The 19,404-nt window shown below is 44.2% G+C and overlaps 1 protein-coding gene across 7 annotated transcripts; it reads right to left on the bottom strand.

Annotated features, from left to right (window-relative positions):
* Positions 1 to 3,141: 3,141 nt before the first annotated feature.
* On the bottom strand, positions 3,142 to 18,457 carry baz2a (bromodomain adjacent to zinc finger domain, 2A). 7 transcript variants are annotated; one of them, XM_074680739.1, is made up of 30 exons: positions 18,370 to 18,457; positions 16,942 to 17,065; positions 15,883 to 16,770; positions 13,034 to 14,995; positions 12,581 to 12,856; positions 12,118 to 12,471; positions 11,946 to 12,006; positions 11,730 to 11,838; positions 11,492 to 11,593; positions 11,154 to 11,376; positions 11,004 to 11,065; positions 10,851 to 10,916; positions 10,365 to 10,760; positions 10,026 to 10,280; positions 9,716 to 9,930; positions 9,562 to 9,636; positions 9,305 to 9,479; positions 9,166 to 9,228; positions 8,946 to 9,090; positions 8,243 to 8,859; positions 7,812 to 8,154; positions 7,576 to 7,731; positions 7,311 to 7,471; positions 7,034 to 7,099; positions 6,630 to 6,913; positions 6,222 to 6,357; positions 5,946 to 6,092; positions 5,549 to 5,796; positions 5,269 to 5,412; positions 3,142 to 4,962 (listed from the first exon to the last, which is right to left on the bottom strand). In XM_074680739.1, the coding sequence occupies exons 2-30, from the start codon at positions 17,063 to 17,065 to the stop codon at positions 4,803 to 4,805; spliced, it is 8,013 nt and encodes a 2,670-aa protein (XP_074536840.1). In that variant the 5' UTR covers positions 18,370 to 18,457; the 3' UTR covers positions 3,142 to 4,802. The 7 variants fall into 7 exon arrangements, with proteins under 7 accessions (XP_074536840.1, XP_074536838.1, XP_074536839.1 ...); XM_074680737.1 differs by having other exon boundaries at positions 18,263 to 18,457; XM_074680738.1 differs by lacking the exon at positions 18,370 to 18,457 and adding an exon at positions 18,091 to 18,228.
* Positions 18,458 to 19,404: the final 947 nt, after the last annotated feature.

Genomic DNA, 19,404 nt, shown 5'->3' on the forward strand with positions numbered 1-19,404 from the left:
GCAAAGAGGACCAGATAAATAGACATCATACTCTTTTTTAGGAGGATTTAAGAGTGAAATGCTGCTTTTTACCTTCTGCTATCCACAGAATGAATCTGTAACATAATGAAGATTTGAGGCCACCCTGATTTGAAGTGAGTCAGACAGACTTTCCATTCAAAGCTGAAGGAAAACAATCAGACATTTTGAAATGATGGTACTTAGCGGAAAGAACTCAGGTATGATGCTCTTCCACCCACCTTTAAATCCCTCCACAACCTACTTATGAGTTGCTGCTCTAATCACCATGGGGATAAACTCTTTCATGATGCTGTTGCCATGGTGCTTATTGTGAAGCTGCATCTGTTCCTGCGTTTCATTTTCAGTCTTTGATTTCAAAACAAGCACACTTTGTGAAGACCTTTTGCATCATAAGCAGAATTCCTGTGAATAGAAAGATGCAACAGGCAGGACTGGATACCATCCATACTTCAAATGTGTAACTGCATTTTTATTAAGTTGCTGGCATAATATTGGTGGAAATATTGGTTTGAGGCTGATTCTCCTGACCCTTCAGCCATCGGAGGCCCTCAATGTGGCACTGGGTCTAGAATGCACTGCCTGCATGGTTTGGGGGTGGGGGGTGGGGGGTTCTGGCAGGCCTACATTATGCCATGGATTACCCCCTCCTCCCCACGGTAACTGTTTAACTCTTATCCCCCCTTTTGTGGGGCTAAGCCTGACTGTGTGGAGTGGGACGGGTAGGGGGCACACTGGAACCCGCTGGCGTGGGGAGTTTTCAGCCCCCTCTGCCCAGAGTGCTGACAATGACACAATTTTACACACACACACACACACACACACACACACACACACACACACACACACACACACACACACACACACACACACACACACACACACACACACACACACACACACTCAAGCTAAAGTGCCAGCTCAGGGATTTAAAAGAGCCATGGAGGGCAACAGGAGAGGGAAATATACAGTGTTTTATCTGAAAAATATTAAATCTGTCAATATTTTAGATGCTTTAAGAGATGAGTGTGTGTCTGAGTGTGTGTGTGTGTGTGAGAGAGAGAGAGAGACTTGAGCCTGTATCTCAGAGGAGCAGCTGGGAGTGATAGCAGTACGTTCCCAGCAGCAGGTGCCTCAGACAGGACTCCTCAGGGAGCTGCAGAGTCCCGCCCACATGCCTCACCGACCGTGTTTACATCTTGGTCAAGCGTGTTTTTTTGTTTGTTTGTTTGTTTTTTTCAAATTTTCTGTGACAAATCACGTCAGTGTCTGTTTATTATACTCAATAAGTTATTGTACAGGTATGATGTCAGCATGCAGTGCTGTGATGGATGTGACATAATTTTTTCCCCTGGTAATAAATCCCGACAGTTACATTTTATTAATATGTGAAGTATCTTTTCATGTATGCTGCTTTATTTTATTGCAATAACAGGAGGACTTCAACCTAACTGTCTGTACCTCTGATCAGTTTGTCATTTTAAGAATGTTTCACATGAGTGAATGATGCTTAAACTGTCTCAAGAGGGTTCATAAAGGTACCAAAACTTCTACACTTCTATTTTTTCATCCCCATGAAGTTAAAAAGTGAAACATTAAAACAGACTGTTTTTTCAGATGGTTATTTACACACAGTCCATAGATTCTGTGTGAGAAGTCAACATGTTTAGATATATTTTAAAGTGATATATTCCCTGCCGTGGTCTGAATGAGGGGTTATCTTTGTGATTTAACTTTATTGAGTCAAATGTTAAGACAAGTTCATGGGGCTGTCTTAAAGCCTGTGGCCATATAATGGCTTAACTTGCTATGAACAATAAATACATGCTGCTGTTGTTTGAGTCAAATTTGTTCAACATATCACTTTAAATATAAAACATACAGCTCAATAGCCCTTTAGACCTGTTTGCTCTTTTTTTAAGATTGGTAAAGTTGTTCTGGTGCGTAGTGTTTTATATTCATACTATCATGATAATTTTCCTATCAGTCACTGGTGATCTATTTCTATGGTCATAAATGTTGCTTCAATCTGCTGAGGACTAGAGATTAAAATTAGCCTCATGGCTTTTTACATGGATGCTCTGTCCCTTTCAGTGAAGAAAATAAAATAAAATTGATACACATTTAATGGTAAACATTTTGATAATTGCACACGAGTAAAAGTTAGAATTTATGTCATTTACATTTTCAGAATGTTTTGATAAAGCTGGATGTCACTTCTGTGAGGTTTACACAAAGAACCAAGCACTTTTATATTTAAGTCATTGTTTAAGGTAATAGAAATACTATCATTTTTTTACTTCCTTTTTTTTCTTTTGTCTATTAGCTTTTTTTTTTTTTAATTCTTAGTTTTACACTTACATTGATAGTGCGATAAATACATTTCATGTTGATTTATTAAAACATTTCACCTTTTTTATGCCATTTTAACCTCCACCCATAGAAAAAACATAGAAAACAAAGCCATGCTAATCAAAATTATAAAGCTAGAACTTAAGAGAGGTTAATAAATAAATGAATGAAAAATTCAACCTTTGATGTATTTCATAAATCAGTATAGTATAGTATATATCAGTATATATTTACATTAATTTTTATTGATCTAATGATAGGGGAAAAGTTTTGTTTACTATTTTGTTACATTTACTAGCCATAAAAGAAAATATCTTGCTTCAAAAAGGTCTTTAGTTTTAAATCAAAATATTATTTTTTAGCAATTGGTAGTTATACATAAAGTATTATATTTACTTTAATCTGTGTAGCATATTCTCTTCATAATTCATTGTAGCCCAAATAGGGTAAAAGTTTAGTCTACAAGTCTACAATTTCATTTAGCAGATGCTTTTGTCCAAAAGGACATACAACACAATCAAGAGTTCAGTGTGTATTCATTGAGTTAAGTGATGTATGCCATTATTCAATAACTTAATTCATACATGTTAGCTGCCATGTCCACAGTGCCTTGGTATATTTTCAGGTAAGCTAAAGAAAACCCCAGCATGCACTGCAGGTGGAGCAGGTTGACAGCCTTAAAAAGTCTGACACAAGAAAAAACGTAAAGCTGTTTACAGTCTATGGCTATGACACACAAGGCCGACAAACCAGAGAGAAATACTTTCTACTAGATGTGGTTTTATTCAACTCACAGTACATTCTACAGATGCACACGTGTTACATCACCTTAATACAACAGAGTCTTGTAATACCTCCTCTTAAAAATGATGAATTGGTCCTAAAAATATAAAGGAACAAATTTAAAGTCACCAAAACTGTACATTATTAAAAATTCACTCAACACCACGTTTGGTTTTCATGTCTTCTTTTTTTTTCTTTTTTGAAAAAATGTCTGTCCCTTTAAGTGTAACAAGGAACATCAAAGTTTGTTTCCTATCAGCGGATCTGAGTTCAGTGTAAGAAACATGTTTTAAATAAAAACCCAGACTGTGGAGTCATCCTGTCGCCTTCAGAGCACACCAACCATGCCGCGCAACATTGTACATTGGCCCTCAAAAAGCACAAAAAATATCCATAAAAGGAATGTTGGACAGAAAACCTGACAGGAATGTGCCCGGTATGTCTTCATCAGAGTTACTTTGTCTTTAAAATTGGGAGGATTTTAGCTTTGCACATGGCCACCTCTGGATTTTTTCCTGCTAAAATGAGCCACAGACAATTTAAGTGTCATTTTCATTAAAAGCTGCACCATCTTGTCTGGCATCAGAGCAAAATTTTGGAGAGAAAAGCTTTTGGAAACTGCTTCCTTTCACCTGTAACAGACCAGGTGGAACTACACGATTCGTTATCAACAAGAGGGACACTGAAAATGAGCCTCTAAGCTCAGACTGACTAAAAGTCCTCCAGTTTGAGAAACCAGTGTCTTTCACACAGCAGCAGACGGAAGGTGTGTGTGTAAGTGTGTGTGAATTAATGTAAGTGTCTGTGAGAAGTGTGCGTGCACGACTTTAAGTGGAGGTTATACAACGTCTACTCGTGACAGTCCAAAGACAGATTCCTTTATGTTAACTGGCCGTTTCATAAATGGTCTAGACATCTCTATAAGGTAGTCTGTACACATTCACTACAAGCTATTGCTATTAAATAATCCCAGCTATTGTAATCTGTATATATATTTATATATAGAATATATAATAAAAATATATTGAGCAAAAAAGTTACTTCTAGGCATAAGACCACGGTACATTACATTTCCATTGAACAGGTACGAAATGGCTCAAGCTCTGAGAAGAGTTTGGATCCATTTAGTCGTCGAGCGGTGCTGAGCAGGTCCAGTGTGCAGCAGTGAGGCTGCGATAGTGAGATCAGTCCCTGACCTTCAGTGTGAGTCTGAGAGCCAAAACACTCGGGGCCTGAGACCATGTTATCACCCTGCAGAGGGGCCTGACCGAAGGCCTCGCTACGACATGGGGCTTGTGAAAGGGGTTGACAGGAGAACACGTACAGGAGATGAAGTGTTAAAATGAAGATGAGACGACATGAGAGGAGGAAGGAGAGAGTGAAGAGAGACATGCTGTCGCTCTCTGTGAAGGGGAATGATTACAAAGAGTTCAAGCCAGTTCAGCTGTGAGTCTGGAAAATATGAGGCCCATGGAGGGAACAATAACAGACAAATAGCCAAAATCTATACATATATACCTATACATAAGAGAATACACATAGCTGGAAGAACCTCCAGAGAGTCTTTGCAGTAATGGAGAGAGTGTGACTGGGACGGTGAAAGCACCAACAGTTTACAGCCCCACCATGAGGAGAAACGCTGTAGGCTCCTATTTGTCCTTATTTGAGTAGAACTCCGCCCAGCGGCTCTCAAAGAAACGCCTCATGGCGTGTCCGGCCATCCCCACCTCTGATGTGTCCTCGTTGAACAGCTCGCAGTTGTTGAAGACGAGCTGAGCGTCTGCAGCAAACTCCTCACAGTTGCAGTACCTGAGACAAGAAGAGAGGAGAGGAGTTCAAAAAAGGATGCATGGAGACCGAGAAGTTTTAGCAGCTGTAGTGAGAAGAGCTAAAAAAAAGTTTTAAATGTCCAGAATTTTTGGACCACTCCTGTTTTTCTCCCAGTTTGACTGAGGAATGGGCTGAAATGTTTTCTAATACATCAGAGATGCTTTAATTTCATATAAAAGTAAGTTGGCAATATAACTTGGCAAAACTTTTACGACTTTGTATCTTAATAGATCAAATAGAATAAATGAAGTCTTAAGGACAATGTCTGAAATGATCTGCTCTTACCCGCCCTGCAGCAGTCGCTCTCTCATGGTGAGGAAATCCATGGGGTTCTTGATGATGCGACGGTAGCCTGGCACCAGTCGGGGGTTAACAGGTTCAAGAAACGGCCAGGCATCGGCGTGAGCCTCCATCTCCATTAAAATGATCCTGGAAAAACACCACCATTAAAGAAAACCATCTGCGACAACAAATCTGTCCACAAGGGTTCTGTAAACTCTGATATGGAAAGTAGAAGGAGATCTCTGCATGTGAACAACTCCACAGGGATGGAGGCATGACTCACTCGCAGAAGGTGAGGTCAGGCTGGTTGCGTGTTGTCATGCGGCGACGCTTAGAGCCGCCTCCCTCTCCAGAGAAGCGAGAAGATGAGGAGGGTGCTGGTGTCTCTTTGTACCGCGTTGACATGCCAGCACTACGACGAGTTGTCGTGGTCGTAGTAGTCGTCGTCTCATCTTCAGAGCTGTCGTCTTCATATCTTCTCTTTTTCACCCTGGTCCTCTTTTTGGATGAGCGTGGGGAGTTACTTTCATCCTGTGAGAGAGAGAAAATAATGGGGTGATGAGACAAATATAAAAGTACACACTGCTCGAAAACAAGGGCTACACGTTTATTTGAAGTTAACTGCAATGATTTATTTCTTTTTTTAAGTTGTCTATCGTGAAGAATCGCAGGGTGCTTACCACCGCAACACAGGTGGGACAGAACCAGTCTCCCTCTGGTATCTGGGTCATTTTGGGCCTCAGGCAGTACATGTGACAGCCTCTATCACAGCTGTCACACAGCAACAGGCAATCATCATTGTCCCCTTTCCGGCAAACCTGACAGGTCTACAAAGATAAGAGGAATTGATGGTCAAAGTTGTGTCAAATTTTTTTAAACTGTATTGATTTTTTTGGGGTAACTTTGTGCAGTCTACTGAAAAAAAAAACATTAAGACAAGGGACAAAGTTTCTCACCACTTTAGTCACAGATCTCTCCCAGGCAATGGCCTTCTCCAGCTGAAGTAAACACAGGCAGAGCTGTGGAGCGCTGCGACAGCGATCTAGAGCCTGTCGCCACGTGCGTAGTCGAGACGTGATCTCACTTTCCAGACTGAAAAAAACGTAAATGCACACTTTAACTTTAATTTTTGTTTTCCTTTTGTTGGACACAACAAGACAGACAGTGACAGAGCTGTAGGTCTGAATTAAACCTCCAAGACTCCCCTCTCTATAACTAGTGTCCAAAGATGAGTATTTTAAGAAATTAAGGTAAGTAATCTTAACACCCCCAGATTTACTAGAAGAGCACATTGCTTTGGAAAAAAATGCATCTGCCAAATGAAACTTTAACACAAAACTCTTAAGAAAGTCCATCATCCTCACCTGATGACATCCATGGTCAACTCCTCTCCTGGTGTTGGAGTGAGGGGAGCCAATTTCATCACCTCGGCTGGGTTCCACAGTGGCTCCTTCAGGTAGCGTCTCTCTATGTTTCGCTCCAGGTTGGCCAACCGCAGAACAGCCAAGTCGACCGGGTGCGTGGCGATGCGCGGCAGACCCGACCACTCCTTCTTGGTCCGCACAATCCAGTCGTCGCTAGGGTCAGCATCGTGTTCGTAGTACTGGAGGTCGTCACGTGTGGAGTCTGGATCCGGGAGTGTGTAAGGCTTAAAAAAAATGAGCAGAGAGAAGAAGATCAGCATCAGAGAAAGGGGAGAAAAAGTTGGAAAACTTCACTTTTATTACAAAACTGGAGACTCAATTCACTGAAATTCTCTGAATTTTACCTGAAATTCAGCCATTGGTGTCTCTCCATTAGGTTCAGCTTCATTTACTGCACCCTGAGGCAGTGCCTGGACAAATTACAGAAAGCAGATGCAGACGTTGACAACTACATCACTTAATGTTGCCGTAGACCAGAGAGTGCACCCCAAATTTGTTTCACAAAGACATGTAGCATTTCTCTGGCTTTTGTTTTAAGGAAAAAAGAATCACATTTCTTGCTGTTCCTTTCTTTCAGTCCATCCTTTCCTGCTTTTTTAAAGAAATGAGGCAATTTCTCACCTTGAGATGTAAGTCAGCAGAAATGACCCGCTGCTCCAGGTCCTCCACCCACTGCAGGGCACTGATGTCAGTCTCCATTGCCTTCTCCTGCACTTGCCAGGGCTGCTGAAGTGCTTCTATCAGCACATCTTTCTCCTCAACCTTCAAGTCAAACATGGGGTCTAACAGGAAACACAAAAAGACGGTTGTTAGAGAAGCAGAGTGTAAACATTGGGGGAGAAAATATAATTAAAATATGGTGTATGGTTAATAGTTAAGCCTTCACCATTAATAGTCTTGGTGCACATCTCAGCCAAACTCTCCATGTGTTTGGCCAGATGCTTGTGGAGCACCCTCTCCCTGATGCCCCTGGGGTGGAGGGCCTGTAAGGTGGAGTAAAGTTCCTCTGGATCTTTGATCCACCACCAGCCCCGCACCATGGCTGAAGCAGAGAAACAGATGTTAGAATCAAAAAAAGGCACCGACTCTACATGCGCTATTTGCTTCAGGGGCATCACTTACAAGCTGGAATGGGTTTGACCACCAGCTGTGTGAAGTACTGCTGCTCCAGCTCCTGGAACACAGCGTTTGGAGGTCGACCGCGACGTTTCGCTGCAGCTCCTCTCAGCCCTCTGCGAGCAGGGCTGCTTCCTCTGCTGCCTCTTCTGCGCCTGCGACCTGGCCTCGTTGGAGTGGCTGGAGCAGGCTTGGAGGGAGGAATGGGTGCTGGTAGTAGCTCAGGAGGTGGAGGTGGAGGTTGGGCACAAACAGGAATGGGAGGGGTGAGGGGTGTACCGGTAGTGTCCTGTGGCGTTGCTGGCGTCATGGGGTCAGCAGGGGTCAGGCCGGGCATGAGCAGGTCAGACTGAGGGATGGAGGAAAAGGTGAAGGTGTAAATATTATCACAAACAGCATGTTTAATCATATTCAGTGTTCAGATTATGGAGACAAACCTGAACAAGAGGTGTAGCGAGTGCAGGTAGAGCACTTGAGGTCTGTGGGAGGAGTTTTGGGGGCGATGTGGGTGGGCTGGATGAGTTCTGTATCTGCGGTTCAGTCAGAGAGTTTTCATCACACGGTTGTTTAGGAAGCAGGTTGAACCACTGTCCCTGTTTCTCTGCCATCTCCTTCACACTCTCTTCTGGTCGGTTTCCCTCCGGGGCGTCCCCTGCTGCTGAATTAGCCATTGCTTCCTGTGATTGGCTGAGCCAGCTCTGGAAGGCAGCCTGGGTGAGGTCGTGTGTGCTGCTGTTCGGAGAGCCCGGCCTTTCGTCACCTCCAGATCGTGCACTACTTCGACGCCTGCGACGAATTTTTGCTGTGCGGAGGTGAAGCTCTACTTCTGGTTTGATCTTCCTGGGGCGACCTCGTCCTCGTGGCTGGCTCATGAGGGAGGCAGTGCCAGGGAGGGGGTCCTCCTCATCTGGAGAGAAGGTCTGGACCTGGGCAGCAGAGGTAGGGGAGGAAGGTAGAGATGGAGGGGGAGTGGTAGGCAAGGCGGTTTCTTCAACTTTGGGCTCCTTTTTGAGGAAGGTGACGGGAACCTCGGCTACAAGGACATCTCCGGAAGCTGCGTAATAGAATTTAAGAGGTTAGATGAAACCAAAGAAGTGAAGGGCCTGAAAGGAATTGAATTTCTTTCATCCTCAGACTCACTCAGCAGTTCCTCTGGCCCCTCGACAAGAACTCCTCCAAGGTGAGGTAGAGCCAAGTATCTACGTCGGTACCTGTCCTGGCCCAGCAGCACGGCCCGCATGGAATGAGACGACTGTAGCAGCTTTTTACGGAAAAATGCTTGTCGCTGTGGACAAAAGAAATTCAGAAAATGAGAAACAGAAATGCGTAAAACATTTTAATAAGTGTTCAGGAGACTCACCTTAGTTAGCTTATCTATCTGCCTTTCAAGCTCTGGAATGCTGGCATTGGTTGGGCTCTCACTCTGGAAAAAAAAAGAAATTTCATGTAGAAAACATAAGCTTCTTAAAGTTCAATTAAAACAATGAGCAGAAACTTACATCGCTGAGTTTAGGCTCTTCCTTGCGTGCACGGCGGTTGCCTCGCTCAAGGATGAGGCCACTCTCTTCCAGACTAAGGTTCTCCTCCTCGGCCACTCTGGCACTGCGCCTCCTCTCTTCAAAACACAGTTCTTCTTCTGAGCGGCCTGTGCGACGTGCTAGTGCCGCTTTCAGTCTGAAAGAGGTCAAACAAACAGGATCAGCATGTTGAATAGCTGATATCTCAGCTAAAGATGCTCAACTATCATCTTACTTACTTGCGCAATTTCCCCTCAATGATCCACTTGTTCTTCCGGTAAGTTGACATGTTTTCCAACGTGTTGTCAATGTCACTGAAAATTAAGATTTACATTTAAGTAAAGAACAAGAGGTGCAGTGTGGAATAACATGTAGATTAGCTATTTTTCTTACCTTGTTACAATGTTGCTACTGTTCAGCTCATCCACCAGGAAACCAAGGATGGCAGCCTTGGTGTCTGGAGGAAGGGCATGAAACGTTTTGGTCCTTAGCGTGTTGCAGACTTCGGTGTCATAACCATGAGCGTCCAAAAAGATGCGCAGCACTTCTGAGACAGTGCTGCGAGTCAGCTCCAGCTCCACCAGCTTGTCACCGAGGATCTTCACAGACTGAGGGTGGAGAGAAAAAGGAAAAATTCAGCCTTCAAAATTTATCTTTGCCAGAATCTCATCAATGGAACAAATATTGAAACTGCACCACTCACCTGATAAAATGATGGCAGGCCTGGATCGTGGAGTGCCGCCACCATCAGTTTTATCAGCAGGTCCTGGACCTCTCCCTGGCTGTCACCCAGACCTAAGAGCCCCTCCTGCAGCGTAGCCAGGCTGGGAATGTCGTTTGGTACATTGATACCAATTATTTTTCCATATCCATGAAGGAACTCAACCACAGCCAGGCAGTGAGCGAAAGATGTGCCAGATAGAACCACACCGGGGATGCGGGACAGCTCTGGAAGAGGCTGAAGAGACAAATTTTAAAAGTCATTAAAACCTGGGCAAGACTCTTCCAGAACCAGAGTGCTGGTTTTCACTTCGAAACTCACCTTGTGGTCTGTGAGACACATGTCCTCCGTGGGCTTCTTCAGCTCCTCTGCAATCACCTGTTGCCTCTTCCTCTCCTCCAGACGTCTCTGGGCCTGCGCTCTCCTCTCTGCCGCCCTCTTAGCTGCCTGTGCAGCCTGCGCTGCAGCCTCAGCTTCTGCCTGAGCTTTAGCCAGCGCTTTGGCCTTACTGCGAGCACCCAGCACTCTCTTACCCTGTGCAATCCTCTCCTCATCGGTTTGCTGCACAGGTGGAGGAGCCTCGACTTTGACTGACCTCCGGCGGCCTGGCCGTTTGGGCTCTGCTGCAGGCTGCCCGGGTGCTGGCTGTGTGACCTGTGGGGCAGATGGGTCAGTTGGTTCAGCCTTCAGCTCGAGGTCCTTGGCATTTTGCTCGAGCTGATTTAAAAAAGTGGAAAGAAGTGAAGTCAGGAATCAGTGGTGATGAAAGAGGAAATGCTCATAAATCATTTTGTGTTGTTTTTCTACCTTAACTCTCCTTTTCTCTTGTTTCATCTTCTTAATCTTTGCATCCTCCCGTCTCTTCATTCTTGCCTTTACAAGAAAATGCAAAAATAAATTCAGAATAAAATGTCAAAGAAATGGAAACATGAACATTAATTCAACATATGTCACACAAACCTTTCTCTTCATTTTCTTTTTGATTTTTGCAAGTTTCTCCTTTTCCTCTTCAGTGAGAGCTTCTGTAACGGAATAAAACTCATCAGATACAAGGTTTGGCTTCCAGGCCCATCTCTAAAGACTTAACCTCATGCTTCTACATCCACTCACCCTTGGCTTCAAGTCGCTTCAAAAGCTTAGCGTCAACTTTGCTGAGGAAGTCAATCATCTTGGGTTTGGGGGGTCGACCCGGACGGCGAGCTGGCCCTCCCTTCAGTCCACGAACCCTGCGAGGTTTCTCCTTGTCAGGGTTTGGAGGTCGACCTCTCCGGCCAGTGATGGCCATGATCATAGAGGGGACCTCCTCGTTAGCCAAGAGGAACCACTTCATACCCTGTTACATAAAAGATGATGATTGGTCACTTAAGTAACCTCACATTTCTAAGCTTGTTTTTCAATCACAAGTCAAACTGTGCAGTGCTGGTTGCTTGAGAGAAAACTGTACAAACCTCAGTCGTTTCTCTTTCTTCATAAAAGTCTCCAACAGGCATGCGTGGGCTGAAGCTGAAATGTTCTCTGTTGACCACGCTGTCTGTGTGCCTCTTCAAGTACTGTGTGAGGAGATCAGGGGAGCAGATACGTGTGGAAGAAGCCCACAGTCAGTGCTTCGACATCATAACCACATCATCTGCTGTTATTTCCCTAAAAGACAGCAGTTTCTGAAAACAAGAAGCTGAGAAAACTTACTTTGATTATTTCTGGGAACTGCTTCATCCTCCGTCCACAAGGTGTGTAATACCAGGTTTCACCCCTCATGCGGTTCTCCATTTTCTTCACACGGATCTCCCTCTTCCAGCTACACAGTGATGAGTTCATTTTCCATTACATGTACAGTCACAATGAAAGGTATCAAGTAACTTATTTTTTTTAACAAATGATAGAAAAATTGAGTTGAAACTTTACCCGTGTCGCAGAGGGAACTGGACCTGCTCCTCTGTAGCAACTCTCCGTCCTTTGGCTTCACCTGTTAAACCAAACACACAGGCAAAATCAGCATCAGAAATGTCAAACTCTAATACGCCACAACTAAGTGTCACAAAATTATGACATGAAAACCTCTTCTCCGCTCCCTTACCTGCAGTGGAGCTGTCGTCATCATTCTCATCAGCATCATCAGCTGCTTTTTCTTCATCTTGTTTGGATGATTTCCCAAGGTTTCCTTCCTGCTCTTGTTTCTTGACCCTTCTCACCTTCTTGGGTTTCTCCACTGCGGTGCTGAGAGACGAAGCGTTTGCCAGAACGGCTTCGATTGTGGCTGTGATAGTATCGATCTCTTCAGTGGATGGCCCTGCGCCTCCACATACGACCACTTTGAGGGACTTCTTTCTCTTTCTGCCCCTGACTCCCGGCTCTTTAACTACCTCTTCCTCGTTAGTCTCCACCTTCTCCACTTTAGGTTTTCGACCCCGTGGCTTCCTCTGAGCCCCTTCTGAAGATCAGAATAAAAGGAGAAACGGACATTGATGCTGTATCAGAATTTTTAAAAAAGTGGTGTGTTTAAATTATCTCACATTTTGTTGAACTGATTCAATACATACCTGGGCTTTTAATCAATACTGCCTTCGGAGTTCGAGGTTTGCGTTGCTTCCCTGGTATTTTCAGCTGTCCTTCCTCAGCTGACACAGTCGGATCAGTCACTGGCTGGAGCGGATGTACAGCAGGGCCCTCTGCTGGAGTACTGAAGGCGATGAAGTTCTCATCCCTCATCTTAAAACTCTGGGGAGTCACTGGCTCGTTAAGTGTGGTCTCTTTGCTGATTCGTCCAACTGAGTCAGGTGTATCATGTCCTCTGGATTCCCTCTCTGCTTGTGAACCTAAGATGAAGAAAAACATTATTTTTTATTGCAAAATTCAGAAATACAAGCTTAGAACAAAAGCACTGCAGAAGTTGGGTAAAATGTTTTTGAAAATATCTTTAGCCTGCAAACAAAACAGTAGTAGAATTTTTCTGGATTTTCTGCTTTCTAAGATCAATATATGAATGAATGTACCTGGCTGAGGGGACACAAACGGGGACAAGTTGGACACATCGTCACAGTCCACAGACGCCTCTTCAATCTGAGAGCTGTTGTTGAAGGAAGACTCCAGCATGGAGTCCTCTTGGATTTGGGAGCTGTCCTTTGTTTCTTCTGCCTCAGATGTTTCTTCTTCCCTGGTAGACTCCAGCGTGTCATCTCTGGAGTCATCCGCAGATGAGTTGCTGTCTCTAGTGGTATTAAATGCAGTAGAGGGCTCCTCTTCTGCATAGGAAGTGTTGTCTAACTGAGATGTGTCCTTTTGGCTGCTGCTGTCAAAGTGAGCAGAGTCATCCATGCACAAGCTATCATCTTCTTCATGAGAGGACTCTTCCAACGTGTGGATTCTGGAGGAGTCCTCGCACTGGGAGGTGTGTTCAAAACTTTCCTCCTCAGTTGATTCTGCTCTTGTGATGTGAGGATGTAAGGACTTTCTGAGTGGAGTTTGCTCCTCTTCAGTCTCATAGGGGACCACATTTTTCACATGGTGCTGTTCAGGTTCCATCTTTTCACTCTGGGACTTTTGAACAGGAGTAAAGACAGGGGTCTGGGAGGGTTTGCCTAGATCTGGGGGGGATTTGGGTGTGAGGATCTCAGACTTTGTAGTTTCCGCAGATTCCACTTTCTGTGTCATTCCCATTTTTCCAGGATCAAGTTGGTGTTCCTCTGGTTTTCCATTTCTTTTCACTGCTTTTGCATCATCACTGTGACCACGGTGCTCTGGCTTGGGAGACGCAAGAAGATGAGGAGCAGTCGTGTCAGGAGGAGGCACCTCAGTGCCAGAACTTCTGGCAGCTCCAGAAGGCATACCTGTCGCAGAAAGCACAGACACCAAGGCGGGAGGGCCAGAAATGGGTGCAGTCCTGGAGGCTTGAGTGGTTAGAAGAGGTAGGGTGGACAGAGGTCGGATTGTGGGACTTTCCTGGGTTGAGGGGAGGTTCACGGTTGCAGGTGGTTGTGATGCTGCTGAGGCAGCGGGAAGATCAGAGTTAGCAGGTAGAGGAGTGTCTGTCTGATGCTGAGATGTGGCTGCTGGATGCTTACTGCTTGCTGGGAAAGGTTTTGACACAGACATGGGAGAGACAGATGATGACAAAACAGGTGGTACTGAGGTTGGAGGTCCCGGCACTAAAGATTTTTCACGTATTAAGGAAGTTGACAACAGTTTGGGGGGTCCTGGTTTCTCATGTTGACCTCCGTATTTGTCTGTGAAGCATGGTGTCAGAAGAGGTGGCTTGGACCCTTGAACCATCCTTTGAAGAGAGGAGATTGGTGCAGACATCGAGTAAGAAGATGTGGGCACAAGGGCAGGAGGGGAGGCAGGTTTAGGGGGACCAGAAGCTGTAGGAGGCAGTGAAGACTTGTTCTGATAAGCATCAGACTCAGAGGAAACTGATGCAGGTTTAGACACATCAGCTACAGCCGGAATTGCAGTCAACTTTGGAGGTGATGCAGCCAGGGAGGAGGAAGAGGGCCCCGCCGACAGATGATGGGATCCAGCAGGAGACGTATCGGCTGCAGCAGAAGTGGGAAGCTTAGGACCCAGCATCATTAGAGGAGGTGTTGAGATCTGTGCTCGAGCAGGTAACGGTGTTGTCGGGTTCCGAGGCGCAGATGTGGGGGATTCTGAGACGGCAGGAACAGCAGAGACCCGAGGAGGTGTCGAAACCTTGGTTGTAGATGATGACACTGTTGCAGGAGGTGTAGAGAGCTGAGAGGACACAGACTGAGGAGGGGTTTTCATGGCTGACTCTACGACAGGAGACATTTCTGACCGCTGTGGAGCTGCTGGTTGTTCAAGAGGCTGACGATAATCATTTTTAGGTCCCATGAGGTTGGCTGGGTAACTGTCAAGTTTGGGCAGCCTTTGGGAAACGGATGCTCTCTCTGTGCCATTAAAACTTGTGTCCATCTCTTTGACAGCTTCTCTTGAATGGCCTGAGAGAAGAAAACAAAGTAAACAACAGAAAAAAAGAAACACGAATAAAGATAAGAGATTAAAGATACTCCTGAAGAACCAGTCCGTCACATTTTCAAACAACTATAGCAAATGAAAAAGTGACAGTTAAAGATTTGTTGCAAGTATATGCTATTCTTGTCAGAACACCTCATAGACTTATTGCACCTACAGTTTTACAATCAAACACTGCCACCTGGTGGTTGAGTCTGAGCACAGTGTCATCACTTAACTAGCAGCAAGACAGTTTTCATTTTCAAGTCAATAGAAGGCTGTTTTATGATTATTCATGCAATAATGCAACTATTACATTCTTCAAGCATTCTGTGAATCATTTTTAACATTTTGCCTGCTGCAGAAAAGTTAAATTGTCAACAGAATTTCCAGTCATGTGAGACCTAATAGAAACTAATACGAACTAAAACAATGACAAAAATTGATAAGGTAAATAAATGAAGAGAGTTGAAGAGTTTGTTTAAAAAGAAAATCTTGAAAATCAGAAGGAATTTTTTGGCCATTTTAACATTCAAGACACTTATGAAATATGGGGAAAAAAGCTAAAAATAAAACATAAAAAAACTAGGTAAAACATTAGTCATAGACGTGTCAGACAACCAGGAAACCAAACATCATCAGCAGCTGTTGGTCAGGAGGAAGAGACCAAATGATTATAGGAGCTTAGTTCAACTGGTGGCATCAAAGAGGGAAATGTAAAATGAGAGAAGAGAGCTGTTTTAAATATGAGGATATAAAATCTAAAATGAAACTTATCAGTCCAGAGCATAATTGTTATATAACCATAATAGAGGTGATGGAATTGATGAGTCAGAAAGTTGCAAAAACATTTCTAAAACAGTTAAATATTCACCTTGAATGACAGAAGATACTCCAACATTACTGCTATGAGGGCTTCGATCCCTGCTGTGCCCCTTGGGTGATCCACTCTCTTGCACTGCTGATGGCGGCATCACTGATGCTGAGGACATCCCAACTGGGAGCGGGCTGCCAGAACCCCCCCTTCCTAACCCGTGGTGCTGTGGGCTGCCACGTGGAGGAGTGAAGTTCTGGGCAGCAGGGGGAATCATCTGAACCTGACTTTGGGGCTGAGTCTGCTGCGGCGGCTGCTGCTGGGGAGATGGCAGGGACGGGTGCTGGGGTTGATGCTGGTAGTATGGCATCCCGTTAGGCATCATACCATAATGCTGTGGTTGCTGGTGCTGCTGGTGGTGTTGGTGGGAATGACGATGGGAGTGGAGGTGCTGCTGTGACGGTGGATGCGGTGAGGGTTGTAAGGACTGCTGCTGGTGATGCTGTGACGGTGTAATTCCAGGATGCCCCTGACTCTGGTAACTCCCATACATACTGTGGGAATTGTAACCCATCTGCTGTGGGCCAGGGTTACTCCTGTTCCAGTACTGACCCCCAGTTAGAGGCATATTTGGTGGGCCTGCCACAGAGGGTTGGTGGGAGCTTTCAATAGCCCCATTCAGTTGGTACTGTCCATGTCCCTGGAAGTGGTGCTGTGACTGAGGCTGCACCATCCCAGGTGCAGGCTGCTTCTGGTGCATCCCGTGCCCAGGAGAGGAGCCCATGGCTGGACCGTACTGAGGGTGCCCTCCCCACAAGTAGTCATAGCCCATGCTGCCTTGGTGGTGGTTGCTCATGTGTGGGTAGGGAGCAGTTGGCGGGTTGGAACCAGGCACGCCAGACCCAAGTACAGTAGTGACGCCATTCACATTCATTTCGCCGTTCATATCTGTGAAGTACAAGAGCATTGGTAAAGATGAAAAGTTACAGTTGGAACGAGTCTAACATTTTGCCTTTAAAGCTGGTATAATGTGTAATGTGAAATAAAGAATGTAAAAACAGTCAGGAAGAACAGTCTTGCATTGTGAGATCAACTGTAGTATTTTGTTAAAATACTCACTCTTCCCCTGCTGAGGAAAACTCATGGAGGACCCGTTAGTGTAAAGAGAATCCCCTGAGGAGCGTTTCAGTCCTGAGTTAGCTGAGGAGTGGGTGCCATAGTTGAAATGATTATTTGACTCCATCTGAAAAGCAAAGCAGAAATAACACACGCTAATTTAAATCAACATTTAATCTCCAATTCCAGCACAATGCATGCAAGTTAAATGAGTGAGTTCCCGTGTTCGGTATGTATCACCGTCTGATTCACTAATTCATTATTTAATGAAGAATGTTGAAAAAGAACACTACGTAACGTGAAAATCATCCGTAAAATGTCGCTCCCAAATAACTTTGGCAGCAGCATCTTCTAACAGCACCATTTCCTTCCAACAACAACCGTCAAAATGTCGCAGCCGGCAGCAGTAGATGCCAGGCCTTTGCGAAACGTAATGGACAATCGGGATATTACGATAGAAGCTCATCATTACCGCTGATGAGGCGCTGCTAACAGGAGCACATCCTCCTCTTTCTACCATGATAAATGTTCGGCCCAGGCAGGCAGTATTCAAGACCCGGCGGCCTTTCCAACAAACAATGAGAGGATTAGCGAGAATATTTAACAGCCACTTCGAGGCCCGAGGGACTGTTACTAAACATGTCGCCGTTTAGCAGTTTCATATCATTGTAACACAAAAGTAGCCCTCAATGAATTTCCTAATTCAACAAGGCCACTGCAAAAGCAGACGTCGCGCTAGCTAAGTCGCGCTAGCCCCGTACTAAAATGAACATTTGACATCAAACGATGCTAGTCGGGTGTGCTAACAACCAATACTGTAAACGTTAGAAATAAGTTTAACTTAACAAGAGGTTGGACGAACCTTAAAGTTTGACAAAAGAAATCCAAAAAATAGCCAGTGCTCAATATCCAAGGTTATTTAGCTTAATCATCACAATAGAAGTTAGCTAGGGCACGCTAGGTAGATGGGCTAACTGATAGCATCCTCAACGTTACCCGGAGTATGTACGGTTAGCTCATAGCCAGGTAGCAGGTACTGCAGCCACGCTGGAGAGAGTCCATGGTGCCCATCATGAGCAGAGAGCGCCGCGGATAAAAATAAAAATCCACCGGTGTGTTGATAGCAGCTAATGTTAACTCATTCAGACTCACTTGGTCACAGATGGAGGCGTGCTCCCCTTTTGTTCACGGGCTAACGTCAGCTAGCAGCCAGATGAAGTTACATTGTTTACGCTGCACGCACAGACAAATTTTACAGAGCATCATCTGCCCACACCGCCACCATCAAAAGTTTCGCTGATATTTTCAGATAAAGCTGTCCAACCTTTCAGTCCTGGGATTTCGAAGGCGCAGACACTTCTAAACCTTCGTCTAAGCAGATATGTGGGAGAGGATGGCACACGGGTAAATAATAAACAACTATTCCCTAACCTTTGGGTTTTAAATTAGCAAACATGGCTGGTGTGGTCCAGTGCAGCCATGATCACAGAACAGAGCGAACAGCAGCAATGTGAATGTACCAACAATAACAACACACACATCCGGTCAAAGTCTTTCAGGAAATTTCATAAGAAAATTAATAGCTATCATACTTGAGATACACTCAAAACTTAACGACGTATTTTAGGATTCTATCTTTTTTACTTCATTTACACTTCTTATCAATTGTACGATTCCAATAAAGTACCCTTAAATCTATCAATAACAGTGTAAAAATCAAAGAGCATGATTATGACTTACCGATTTCATTTTTCTAAATTCAAGTTTTCTTTTATTACTGTCAGAAAAAGGCTTCCAAAAGTCAGATTGGTCATGTAAAATGAAATATTCAAAATATGATAAATGTTTGCACTAAGAGTTTAACTGCTACCCAGTAAGGCTAGTAACTGATAGATGTGCAGATTTGACAAAGAAAAACATTTTTTTTTTTTACCCAGTCCATGGATCAACGAGAGGACAGCCAAATTAGGCTTTTAATTTAATTTTTATAAGGGTGATAACAGGAAACTATTGTTGCTTATTTGTGTTAACTTTTCGGAAACGAAATGGAGGAAATAAGGCCTAAAGAGGAAGTATGCTAATTTTCTGGGCCGTGAGTCTTGAGGCACCTGGGTCCTAGTGCCGAAGCAAACCGTTTTCAAGAAGAACTTAAGAGTACTAAGGTTTTAACTGAGGCTTTAAAATTAAGTTCATATATATTGAAGTACTTCTTATACACCTTATATAATTAAGAAACCCCTTAATTTAAAATATAGTCAGTGAATAGAGAAACAATATAGCTTAAGTCACTTGACTAGGAGCAGCTACATAAATTACATTTGTTCCAAGAAAAAAAGCTCATTAAAATGGTCCACTTTACGATCAATTTTCCAAGTATATCTCCTTATTAAACTAATTACCATTTCCCTTAAAACTTACACCAAGTCAACATATAACTGTCAAAAAAAAATACACGAGAAAGGGAAA

This window comes from Halichoeres trimaculatus, unplaced genomic scaffold (assembly GCF_033239565.1).
Source record: "Halichoeres trimaculatus isolate MK-OKI-2021-1 unplaced genomic scaffold, fHalTri1.1 fHalTri1_scaffold_11, whole genome shotgun sequence".
NCBI classification, from domain to species: Eukaryota; Metazoa; Chordata; class Actinopteri; order Labriformes; family Labridae; genus Halichoeres; species Halichoeres trimaculatus.

Bases quoted from the DNA above. Each gene is read 5' to 3' on its own strand.
- baz2a (XM_074680736.1), bottom strand. From the start codon at position 17,458: ATGGTAGAAAGAGGAGGATGTGCTCCTGTTAGCAGCGCCTCATCAGCG. The intron at 6,914-7,033 runs GTAAAATTCAGA...ATTTTTTTTAAG, and splicing joins CACCAATGGCTGAATTTCAG to CCTTACACACTCCCGGATCC. The intron at 4,963-5,268 runs GTAAGAGCAGAT...TTCTTGTCTCAG, and splicing joins GAGCGACTGCTGCAGGGCGG to GTACTGCAACTGTGAGGAGT.